Here is a 12,520-nt window from a genome sequence, read left to right as displayed (position 1 = left end):
CCCTCGCCTGCCTTGGTGACCCAAGATTCTGGAGTTTAAAGGATATCTATTCTATATGCAAAATTACTATCAATTTAAGTCTAACAGTTTTTATTTGAAGCAAAGAACTGGAAAAGGCAGAGAAAAAAATTCTATCAACTTAGTATAGGGGTAAGACCAGACCCGTAAACTGGATCAGTCTACCATTTAGTGTTGTGTGATCTTGGGCAGATAATTTCGCCTGTGTGGGCCCAAGTTTATCTAGAAAAAGCAGTTTAGACATGTTGAAGGTCTCTTTATTTCTGCTCTCTCTGATCCTACCAGTCTGTCTCTTTGCCACGAGAGGGCAATATTGCACAAAAGGTAATCATGAGGCATGTCCTTGACTGTGGGTATGCCCGAGAGCCTGTGTTTGCTTGTTTATTTGCGACTGAGGCTGACAAGAGTTTCATGGAGTTTTTTGAACTCCACAAGTTCATGACTCACAGAAGAGCTGAAAGAACACTCCATTCTTGTGCTGACTCTGATATTTCTTGACCTTGTCATTTTTGTCAAATGGATTCCTCTTTCTAGGTTTCAGTTCCCAATTCTGTAAAACTTAAACAGCCTCTAAGATTCTGTATTCTAAGATTCCTTCTGGACTTCATAATTTATATTCTAAAGTCCCCTCCAGCTCTGACATTTTTATGGTTTGATCCCCCTTCTGAGGAAAAGCAGATCATTAGGAAATGCACAGAAAACACACCTTCTTGCCCATAGGAAAGGCAAACTTAAACAGGGAAAGTAGAGAGAATGACCTAGATCCCTCCTTGCTGCTCCGACCAACTGCCCACTCATGTTTCCCATGAGGAGGAAATGTTCAAAGCCACAGATATTTCCTCCCTAGTAGAGAAGGCAAAAGGAAAGTCAGAAACCAAGTTGGGGTGTTTGAGGAAAAGCTTGGCATTTATAGAGGATGGATAAACCTCAGTTCTGCCCAAATCATCCCACTCACATTGTTTACCAGTTCCCACATTAGTTCCATTCCATTCTTTTCAGCCCCAAGCCCTTTCCACTACAACCCATGATGCTGCTCTATGAAGAAAAGCTTGGAAGCAGTTTCTTTGGAGTGATCTTGTGGACGAAAAGCCCTCTGTTAAGGTACTCTGGGGCTTTAGGTTGGCTTTCTAACATTCAATCTTTCCTAAAGCTGGGCCATCTTCAGATTTTCCATATTCCAGCTTAGTAATGGGGCCCTCAAGGGGAGCAAAGAAAATAAAATCCTACCCTTAAAGAGTGAAAAATAGGATTACCTATAGCTTCCTCTTGGAGACTACAATATACTCTGTGAGAACAGTTTAATCTTTACCAAACTGTTGGGGAAGGATTTGCTTTGCTTAAGGAGAACCAGCAGGCTCCTAGAAGCTTCCCAAACCAATCTGGCCACAGACTTACAGGGTTTCCTTTCTTCCCCTGCACTTGGACTGGAGTTGTGATTTTCTCTCCTAGAAACCCTTATTCTGTCTTAGTATTAATTTTAAGACAAAAAAGTGGTAAGGAGGGGGCAGCTGGGTAGCTCAGTGGATTGAGAGTCAGGCTTAGAGATGGGAGGTCCTGGGTTCAAATCTGACCTCAGACACCTCCCAGCTGTGTGATCCTGGGCAAGTCATTTAACCCCCATTGCCTAGCCCTTACCGCTCTTCTGCCTTGGAACCGATACACAGTATTGATTCCAAGATGGAAGGTAAGGGTTTAAAAAAAAGTGGTAAGAGCTAGGCAGTTGAAGTTAAATGACTTGCCCATGGTCTCTAGGAAATATTTGAATCCAGATTTGAATCCAAGTACTCCTAACTCCAGGTTTGGTGCTCTATCCAAGTCCATGGTTCTTTCTTCTGCCCCCAGCCTGCTTCACACTTTCTGGTCAATAAATTCATCATTATAGAGAGGTCTTTGTTTCCTTCTCTATAAAAGAAAAGGGTAGACCAGAGGTTTTTGATGTTCAGTTCCAAATTTCTAAATCAGTTCTAAATCTTAGTGATCTGTTATTATTATAATACTAGGGAAGGATTTGATTATACCAGGAAAGTGTTTATACAAAGAAATTTCTAGGGAAATGAGTAGACAGGCAACAAAGGTTTTTCTACCAAAAAAAAAAAAGTCACAAAAGGCTTAGACAAATCAAGAAGCCCAACACCAGAGTCTTTTTCTCTGTCCCAAACACATCTCCAACACAAATCTCCCAGAAGATCTTAATGGTCTGTCAAGTCATGAAGCTAGATTTGATGAAGGAATTCTGCCTTGTAGAGCTGAGCCTTTGAAGACTCTGAGTTAAAATGGTATCAAGGATGTGTCCTCTTGTTGGCAGCTGTCCTGTGTCTTCTGCTTCCCACAGTCATAGAAAAAAGACCATAGATACCATATAGACCAGATCTGACTTTAATTAAATTCCTTCTGGCTTTATTAGTTAAGCCTGGAGCAGAACTTGGATATTTGGTCCCTGAGTCTAGTGTCTGTCTGCCAGACCATGGCTTGGAGGTCTCATTGACCCTCCATTCCTTCTATTCCAAGGGAGGATTCTCTAAGACCTCCTGAGTGACCTACAGGCTAGACTTCTGTAATATTAATGTTTCTCCTAAGATAAGTTTTCTGCTTTGGTTTCTGCCCTGAATTAATAATGGACGTGTCCTCCTTTATGTTTCAGCAAACATTCTGTTATTGTACTTCGCCAGCTTGTACTCATAGAGTGCACACTCCAGTGCACATCCTGAAAGCAGATTACTTTCTCAGGTTCTAGGGATAATACTATCGGTGGCTACTCATACTCCAATCCTTCACCAGCCCCCATCAATGTGTTTCCTATTACTAATCAGTTAGTAGACACGATTGATCTTTAGCAAAGGCATTTACCATAATGATTTATGAATTATTATAAAATATTTCTCCCTTTAAACCTGGGAAGTACTCCTCCCCAAATCAATAAATAATCTATGAGAAGAGTGGGCAAAGTGGGGAAGATGACAAAAAATGTGAAGTCAAAGATGAAGGAGCCATGAGAAGATAGACACAGTAATATACTGTTGGTGGAAACATTAAAGAAGTCCAACTATTAAAAAAAATCTTTACCTTCCCTCTTAGAGTTCATAGTAAGTATTAGTTCCTAGGCAGAAGAGTTGTAAGAGCTAGGTAGTTGGGGGGGGGGTAAGTGATTTGCCCAGAGTCATATAGCTAGGAAGTGTCTATGGCCAGATTTAAGGTCAACTATTCTGATATCATTTTGGAATTATGTAGGTGAAGTGATTAAATAGTCTATCCCTTTTGACTTAGCAATTCCCCCAACTAAACATATACTACAAAGAAATCAGCAAAGGTCTAATATATATAAAAATATTCAAAACAGCATTCTCTGTGGTAGGAAAGAATAGGAAACTAAGTGATTACCCATCAATCAGGAAATGGCTCAAAACATTATGGTATATCAATGAAATGAAACATTATTATAAAGTAAGAATAAATGAACAGAGCAACCTTCCCCAAAGAGACCCTGGACCCAGAAGAGAGGAGTGGGATAACATCATGGGAAGGAAAAAGGGATATCAGGTACTTTTATACAAGAGAGGTGAGTTGCCTCGTCCATATGCATTCCCTATTTTCCTAATTTACTATCAGTATAGTATACTCTCAGTTTATGCCCCCTCTTCCCACTGATGCTTTGTGTACTTTGTGGGAGGCTGTATCTTTGGCTTTGGGGCATATTTTTCAGCTACTTTTCTTGATATCCTATCTTAGTAAATGCCTTTGCTTTAAGCTAATTGTATTTACTGGCTGACTATTAGAGGTAAACTCAGTGGTGGGTTCTTGTGAGCCAGAATTAAAGACTCAATCAAGTTAATTTGGGAGTAATCTGGGAGTAAATGCACCCAACCTGCAAATCTGGATGCCAAAGATGTTTTTACTAAATTCTTTTCCTTTACCAGAAGGGAGTTTTTAATCTCAGGGTACAGCTTTTCCTATCTTTTCTCCAGAAATGACTGTGATATAATAATCAGTCAATATATCAGTAAGCACTTAATAAGTATCTTCTATATACCAGGTACTATGCTAATTTCTGGGGAATGCAAAGGTAAAAATGAAATAGCCCTGCCCTCATGAATCTTATATTTTCTTAGGGAAAGCAGCATGTGCTAAAATAAGTATATACAAAATATATACAAAATAAATTCAAGACAAATGGGGGGGGGCGGGGAGAAATCAGGAAAAGCTTCATGTTCACGAACATGGTTTTGAAGTCAAGGCGGTCCAAAGAGCAGAGGTAAAGCCAGGGAGCATTCCAAGGCAGAAAAGTTTTGCTTGTGAGGAACAATAAGAAGGCTGGTTTGGTTGGACTATATAATGTGGGAAAGGGAGTAATGAATATGAAAAAAAAGATTAAGGTCAGGTTTTGGTACTATTTAAAAGTAAATGGTGTGGGAACAGCCCAAGAAGATCAGGGGCTTCCAGGCCCAATGCACCCCAGGAAGTAAAACTTCTGGGTAGTTAGGAAGTCAGGGGCTTTTCATTCAGCAAGGCTGTGGAAACAAGCCCAGTACACCCCAGAATTTAGAAGCAGTAAGACATGTAGTCTCCCCCCTCTGCTTGAACCCAATCCATTCTCCTCTCCAAGTTACTAGATGTCCAGCCAAGAAAATAATAAGCAAGAGCATATGGTATTCTATACAAAACTGGGTCATATGTTGACATGTTGAATTGACATGTTACCTATGATTTATTATCCTATAGAAAACCCTGCTTAGAGCCACTAAGGCAATCTACATCCATTGTTTCCATCTTGTAAATCATTGCCAATCATTGTTCCTGCAAAAGGCTTACCTAATCCCTTAGCCTACATCATTTCCCTATAAATTGTGCACCTCAAATCAATAAACTTTGTCGCCACCCAGCAAGAGGACATCTGTGTGTCTGATCAGTAAGCCTGTGGAGTTGAACCTCCTGTAATCCCAGCCAACTCTTACTCCCAGTTCAAGGACCCATGAGCTGTTTGGAGAGCAGGTCTACAAAATGCAACAACTTGTACTTGTATTCATAAGAAGTTACTGAAATGCACCGAGTTGGGGAGGGACATGGTCAGACTCTTACACTTTAAGAAAATCACTTGGCTTCTGGAAAGCAATTTGCAACTTTGCCCAAAGAGCTTTGAAAGTGTGTATACTCTTTGACCCAGCAATCCCACTTCTAGGTCTGTATCTCAAAGAGATTACAAAAGGGGGCTGATAATGGGTTCAAATCAAGAAAACATGTGATGCCCAGTGGATTTATGCGTCGGCTATGGGGGGTGGGGGGGAGGAAAAGAAAATGATCTATGTCTTTAATGAATAATGCTTGGAAATGATCAAATAAAATATAATAAAAAAAGACAAAAAAAACAAAAAAACAAAAGGGGGCTGCTAGGTGGCTCAGTAGATTGAGAACCAGGCTTAGAGATGGGTGGTCCTGGGTTCAAATCTGCCCTCAGATACTTCCTAACTGTGTGACCCTGAGCAAGTCACTTAACCCCCATTGCCTAACCCTTCTTTCTCTTCTGCTTTGGAATCAATATTCTAAGGCAGAAGGTAAGGGTTTTTTTAAAACCCTCAAAGAGATTACAAAAGTAGGGAAATAACATGTCTGTGTAAAAATATTTATAGCAGCTCTTTTTGTGGTAGCAAAGAATTGGATATTGAGGGGATGTCCATCAATTGGGGAATGGCAGAATAAGTCATGGTATGTGATTGTAATAGAAAACTTCTTCCCACTATTTTTATTGCTGATTTATTTTGTGAAAGTTTTACACTAATGCTTTGTTTTGTCTAAATCAAAAGTATTTAAATAAATGCTAGTTCTATTTAATGTGGTTATGGAACCAGCTGGAAATAAACAGTGATTGTATAGTATTGTATATTAGGCTGGACCCGGGAGGTCATGTTCATTTTTGTTACATATGCAATAAACTCACAAATTTACATTTTTTTGGCAAAAAAAGGGGTGTGAAGGACGATTTAAGAAAGATCTGGAAACACCTACATGAACCAATGCAAAGTGAAGTGAGCAGAAGAACCAGGAGAAAAGTATTATACATGGTAACAGCAATATTAAGTGCTGAACATTTATGCGTGACTTAGCTATTCTTAGCAATACAATGATCCAAGAAAACCCTCAAGGACTCATGATGAAAAATGCCATCTGCCTCCAGAGAAAGAATTGATGGAATTTGAATGCAGACCAAGATATACTACATTTCACTTACTTTCTTAATTTTTCTTTCATTTGTTTGAGTTTTCTTTCACAAAAGGACTAACATGGAAAGATGTTTTACACCATTACACATGTAAAATCTATATCAAATTGCTTGATGTCTCAGGGAGGAGAGAAGGGAGGGAGTGTGAGATTTGGCTCAGACGGAGAAAATAAAGGCTAAAATTGTTTTTTTTTTAAATTTAATTGAAATAAAAATAAAATATTTAGTAAAAGATAAAATGTAAGCTTTTGAGGGAAGGGACTAGAAAAAAGAAAAACAAAGAAAGTCACTTTGGCACTTGTGTGGATAATGGACTGAAAAGGGGAGATACATGAGGCGGGGAGACCAGTTAGAAGCCTAATGCAGTGGTTTATTGGAGAGGGGATTAGAGCTTGAACTAGGGAGGAGATGGCTATGTAAGTAAACAGAAAGATTGGGGAAGGAGAAATAACAAAATTTAACACCTACAGATGTGAAGGGAAATGAGGACTCAGAATTAATACCAAAGTTGTGAACCTGGGTGAATTTAAGAGTGGCTGTGACCTTATCAGAAATAAAGAATTTCAGGAGGAAGAATGGGAAGAAGATAATGAATTTAGTTTATTTTTAAAGGCAAAAGACATTCACAAAAATGGATTTTTAAATGTTCCTAACATTCTAGGGATGAAAAACTTAACACATTATGGAAATGAATACAATGGAATGTTACCAAATTATAAGAAATGATGCAGGGCAGCAAGGTGGTTCAGTAGAGGGACCACTGGACTGGAGTCAAGAAAATCCGAGTTCAAATCCAGCCTCAGACACTTACTAGCTGTGTGACCCTGGGCAAATTGATTCACCCTGTTTGCCTCAGTTTCTTCATCTATAAAATGAGCTGGAGGAGGAAATGGCAAACAACTCCAGTGTCTTTGCTAAGAAAAATCCCATGTAGGATCATGAATAGTTGGACACAACTGAAAAGAACTGAACAACAAACTTAGTTGTATATGTGCATCTCCTGCATTAGACTATGAGAGTAGCAGAGACTGTCTTGTTTTTCTTTGTATCCTCAGTGCATAGCACAGTGCCTGGCACATAGTAGGGACCTAATAAATGCTTGTTGATTTGGTTAGAGTGGTACAGTGAAAAGAAAACTGATATTGGGAGTCAGAGGGTCTAAGATAAAATCCTTACCAATTGGGTGACCTTAGGTGAGTCACTTGCCCAAATGGTCAAGTCTCCAACTCATAAGGGAGTTGTACTAGATAGCTTCTAAGCTCCCTTCCACCTGTGGATGTATGCTTTCATTGTAATTCTCACCCTATCCTAGGAAATATAGGGTTCCAAGACTCAAACCCTGGCAGGAGATCTGGGTTTGAGCTCTGCCTCCATCCCTCACTGCCTCTGTAACCTCTCTAGGGGCCATAGCTTCGTTACCTGTAAAATGAGCATCTCTGACTTGGGTTATCCCTAAGGTCCCTTCCAGAGTGACATTCTATTGTGTCCTGTAGACTAGGGCTGCTGTTGCTAAGGATACAGCATTTAAAGGTGTAGTCTACAAAATTCGTCACCAAACAATCATTTCCTCAGGACCACATTCCTTTAAGTATCCCTCCCCTGTCCTTCCTTCAAGGGCAAAGAACAAATGCCAGTGTTCCCTCCTCTTTATTTAACCAGACTGCAGAAAACACGCGGGCACACACACAACACATTCTTTCTTTTGTCCTCCCTCAGTTACCATCTGAGTTGTCCAGAGGCCTTAGGAAACAAAAGAACGTTAAAACCTGGCTCCCTGCTTGGAGATCAGATTCACTTCAGGAGAGAGGTTTCTTTTTCCTTCCTCCCCCAACGGTACCCTTTAAAGAAAAGCATTATATAATTGAATACTGATGCAATCTTAAAGTTTCATTGTTATAGTAATGAATAATTAATATAATCATAGCTAGTCCTTACATAATGATTTAAGGTTTACAAAGTGCTTGACAAATATTCTCTCATTTGTTTCTCCCAATAAGCCTGGGAGGTAGGTCATATTATTATTATTATTACTACTACTACTACTACTACTACTACTACTACTACTACTACTACTACTACCACTACTTATACGTCTGAAGAAACTGAGGCAGAGATTAGATTGCTTACCCAGAGTCTTATAACTAGTAAAAGTTTTTTAGTCTGGATTTGAACTAAGGTCTTCCTGACTCTAGGTCCAGCCTTTTATCCATTATGGGACTTAGCTGTTTATAATCCCAACTTAATTGACCTCATTTAAAAATAATCGAGAGGGGCACAGCTAGGTAGTCCAGTGGATAGAGCAATAGGCCTGTTGTTGGGGGGACCTGGGTTCAAATATGGTCTCAGACCCTTCCAGACCCTGGGCAAATCACTTAACTCCAATGTCTTGCCCTTACCACTCTTTTGCCTTAAAGCTACTATTTAGTATCGATTCTAAGAGAGAAGGTAAAAGTTTTAAAAAAAGAAATAATTGTAGAGGAAAACCTCTGAGTTACAAATATTTAGAGCTCACTTTCCCTCTGTCCTTAGAGAGATCTGATCCTTTAGAAGGGAAGATGTTAGCTACTTTTGACAACACAACCAGATCAGGTGAGTTTCCATGGTGTTAAAGATTTTAATTCCCTTTTCATTCAAAGAGAAAGGGGAGCAAAAACTGTATTTTAGGGTTATTATTATAAATGGCTGGGAAAGAGAATGAGGAATGTAAAGACAGACTTTACAGTATATTTTTTAAGCAAATGAACAAACAAAAATACTATTGTAGTAATTTTAGAGGGGTGGGGAAATTCTAAGTCCAGGTGTGTCACTATTTTGCTTTGTGATCTTGGATTAGTCCAAGGGCCCAAGTTTTCTTCTCTTCTTGTAAAATCAAGAGGTTAGTCTAGACAATCTCTTAGATTCCTTTCAGCTCTGATGTTCTATATTCTACAGTGAATTCCAAGATTACACTATAATATTCTAATTGCCTTTGCCTTCTGGCCTCAGCCTAGAACATCACGGTATGAAGAAGAAAACCCCTTTCAACTTTAGTATTCTTAAGTCCTTGCTTCCTTTTTAGTTCTCTCAATTAGTTATGTCTAACTCTTTGTGACCCCATTTATAAGATTTTTCTTGGCAAACATTAGAGTAGTTTGGCATTTCCTTCTTCAACTCATTTTACAGATGAGGAAACTGAGACAAACTGGGTTAAGCAACTTGCCCAGAGTCACACAGCTAGTAAGTGTCCAAGGACCACTTCTAATTCAGGTCCTTCTGACTCTAGGGCTAGCTTTTCATCCACTGCACCACTTAGCTCCAAAATTATATGAGAGAGGAAGGAGAAAGGAGGAAGAATACAGAGAGAGGAAGAGAAGCAGAGAGGGAGGGAGATAGATAAAAAGTGATTCAGAGAGGAAAGAAGATGACAGAGAAAAGAGAGTCAGAGAGAGAGAGAGACAGAGAGAGAGACACATGAAAGAGATATAAACAAGGGCAGAAATAGAGATGAAGATTAAGAGAAGGACAGAGACAGAGAGAAGAATCATGGAAAGATAGAAAGGGAGAATCACAGAATTTCAAAGTTGGAAGGGACATCAGCAGTAATCTCGTCCAACTATACCCCTAAGGAGTAGTCATCCAGGGGAAAGCTCTGATTATTAGGAAATTTTTCTGATATCCAGTCTAAATTTTCTTCTTTGTATCATCTATCCATTGTACCTGGTTCTGACCTGGTTGAGGCCAAATTGGACACAATCTGATCTCCATACAATATGACAGTCTGAAGATGGTTATCATATAGGACAGCTCTCCCTACCTCCACTCTAATTCCTTCAACAGATTCTCATTTGATATTAAACTAAGATCCTTTACAATTTGGATTGCCTTCCTCTAAAAAATGATGATAATAATTGGCATTTATGTTGCAATGTACTTGACAAATATTATTTCATTTTATCCTCTGGAGGGAAGATACTTTTATTAATTATGCCCATACTAAAGATAAGAAATGGAGGCTTTTATCCATTGTGCTACCCAGCTTGGATAGCTATCCAAATTATCAACATCCCTCCTAAACTATGGTGCCAAAAAATAAATATATTTTTCCAAAAGTGGGCCAACCAGGATAGAGTACAGTGGGACTACCAGCTTCTTAGTCATGAGAGTCCTGCTTCTCTTAAGCATTAAGGTGGCTTTAAGGTTTTTGTTTTATTTTTGGCTATTGTATAACAGGGTGGAATCATATTGAGGTTACTGTCCATCAGACACCTCCTACCCCAGATCTTTTTTTCAGATAAATTGATTTTGCTTCCTCACTTCTGTATTCTAGAAATCAATTGTTTGAACCAAAGTATGAGTTTATATATGCATTCTTATTAAATTTCCTTTTATTAGCTCCAGCCTAAAGTTCTACTTTGCCAAGATCATTTAAGATTCTATGACTGTTAGAGAGAAGAGAAGACATGGAGAGAGAGGGGAGGGGGATAGAGAAGGAAGAAGAGAGGGGGGAAAGAAAGGAGTGAAGAAGAGAGAAAAAGTAGAGAGAGCAGGAAAGGGAGAGAGGAAGAAGGGATGGCAGATAGAAGGAGAGGGAGTGAACGGAAGGGGAAAGAGAGAGAAATAGGAGCGGGGGCAGAGACTCCGAGTGAGTTCCTAGTCAGGAAAATCTTCAGCTTGTCCCCGACCCCTTTCTCCTCCCGGTGAAGTAGTTTGAGTCCAAGGCGTGGGAGGGGTCTGGTTTGTCAGCTAAGGGAACCGGGGAGATTGGAAGCCCAGGTAGAGAGAGGGAGAAGCGCTGGGAAGGCTAAGTCCGACACTTGGCGGCAGGTTAGAGAGGAGGAGGCTGCAGGGAACCAGGCAGACTCTACAAGAAGGCAGAGAGAAACGGAAGAGGGAGGCGTAGTCTGAGGCCGGGGACTGGACTCGGCGGGACTGGACAGGGAGGATTCTCATCACTCACCTGGCGCTCTCCGTGGCTGCTGAGGTTCGCCTGCGAGCCTGGGCCCCCACCCAGTTGTGGGTTCAGCTGGGGCCGAGAGTGGGAGGCCCGACTTGGCTGGGGTTCGAATGTTGGATCCCAGGCCTCCGACTCGGCCAATACCTGGTCCAGCAACTGTGACTCTGACTCCGGCTCCTCCTCCCCATTTGGGGGCGACTCAGAGTCATGGACAGCGCAGTCTTCTTGGGCCCCTTTCCTTGAGCCTTCCTCTTGCCCATCTTTCCTGCCCTCCTCCTCCTGGCGGGCTTCAGTGCCCTGCTGCCCATCGCCCAGCTCCAGGACGCCAGGGACGCCTGGGTTCCTGTCAGGGCTGCACAACTGCTTCCGTGCCCGCCTGCTCCGGCTGCTCCCGCTGCCCATGACCCAGCCCTGGCCGCACTGTTGGGAGAGAGTTGCTGAGTCTCCCGTCTCTACCGAGTGCTCTGGGCATCCCATCCAGGAAGGGAGGGAAGGAGGGAGAGGGTTGGACTGGGAGGGGCGGGCGGTGAGCCCACTCTCAAGCTCTCCTGACTCTCCCTCAGTGGCTGGCCCTCCCTCTTTCCACCCTTTTGATTCACTCATTCCTTCCCTCTTTAATTCTTGATTTTCTCCATTTTCCACTCTCTTCTCTCTTCCTTTTGCATTCCTCCTTCTTTCACTTCTCTTCTCCCCTCATCATCTCCTCTCTTCCCTTCACCCATCTCCTTCTCTTAGTCCTTCCTACTGCATATTTTCAATCATTCCTATTTACCCTCTCCTTCCTCTTCTTCCCCCCATCCTTCAAATCTTCCATTTACCCTACCTTTCCCCTCGTTTTCTCATTTCTTTTCCCTCCTCTTTCCTTCTCATTCTTTGTCCTTAATTCCCTCCTGTTTTTTCCCCTTCCTTCTCCCTTTGTTTTCTTTCCCTCTCCCTACTTTTCTTTCTACAGCCTCCTTTCCATTTTCACTTCATTCTTCCTTTTGTTCCACTTAACCTTCTCCCCCCACGCCTCCCAGCTTGGGCAGCATGAAGTCTCAAATGCAGAGGCAAAAGGGAAGGAAAGAGAAGTTTTCATCCCATTGGGACCCAATCTGTGTTTGTGCTGAATAGACCTCTTTCCTTCCCAAAGCAGAGCAGCTTTCAGTTGGCAGGGCTTCCCTGGATTTCCTCTCCTCCTTCTTCCCCTTCATTTGAATTTTAGTGTGTGAAAGTGGGCCCAGTTCAAAAATAGTCTGTAATGATTTTAAAAAAAGAAAGAAAGAATGGAGAGAGGGAGAGGGGGAGAGGAGAACAAAAATGAGGAAAGGAAATTCCAATATGTAGTGATCACAAATATGCTTTTGGTTCTGGACATT

At 41.2% G+C, this 12,520-nt stretch overlaps 1 protein-coding gene across 3 annotated transcripts in view; it reads right to left on the bottom strand.

The window, feature by feature from the left end:
* Positions 1–12,271, bottom strand: part of CYS1 (cystin 1) — a 50,353-nt gene extending 38,082 nt beyond the window's left edge. For 2 of the 3 annotated variants that reach the window (XM_007476141.3, XM_007476142.3), the window contains exon 1: positions 11,166–12,270. In XM_007476141.3, the coding sequence (XP_007476203.3) occupies positions 11,166–11,765 (600 nt within the window). In that variant the 5' untranslated portion in view covers positions 11,766–12,270. Of the gene's footprint in view, positions 1–11,165 lie in introns of all 3 variants that reach the window. The other variant, XR_008915498.1, reaches the window with a different exon arrangement.
* Between the last annotated feature and the right edge of the window lie 249 nt (positions 12,272–12,520).

The sequence above is a fragment of the Monodelphis domestica genome, chromosome 1 (genome assembly GCF_027887165.1).
Source record: "Monodelphis domestica isolate mMonDom1 chromosome 1, mMonDom1.pri, whole genome shotgun sequence".
In the NCBI taxonomy this organism is placed as follows: domain Eukaryota; kingdom Metazoa; phylum Chordata; class Mammalia; order Didelphimorphia; family Didelphidae; genus Monodelphis; species Monodelphis domestica.
The sequence above is the reverse complement of the archived record's forward strand: the minus strand, read 5'-3'. Positions and strand labels throughout refer to the sequence as shown.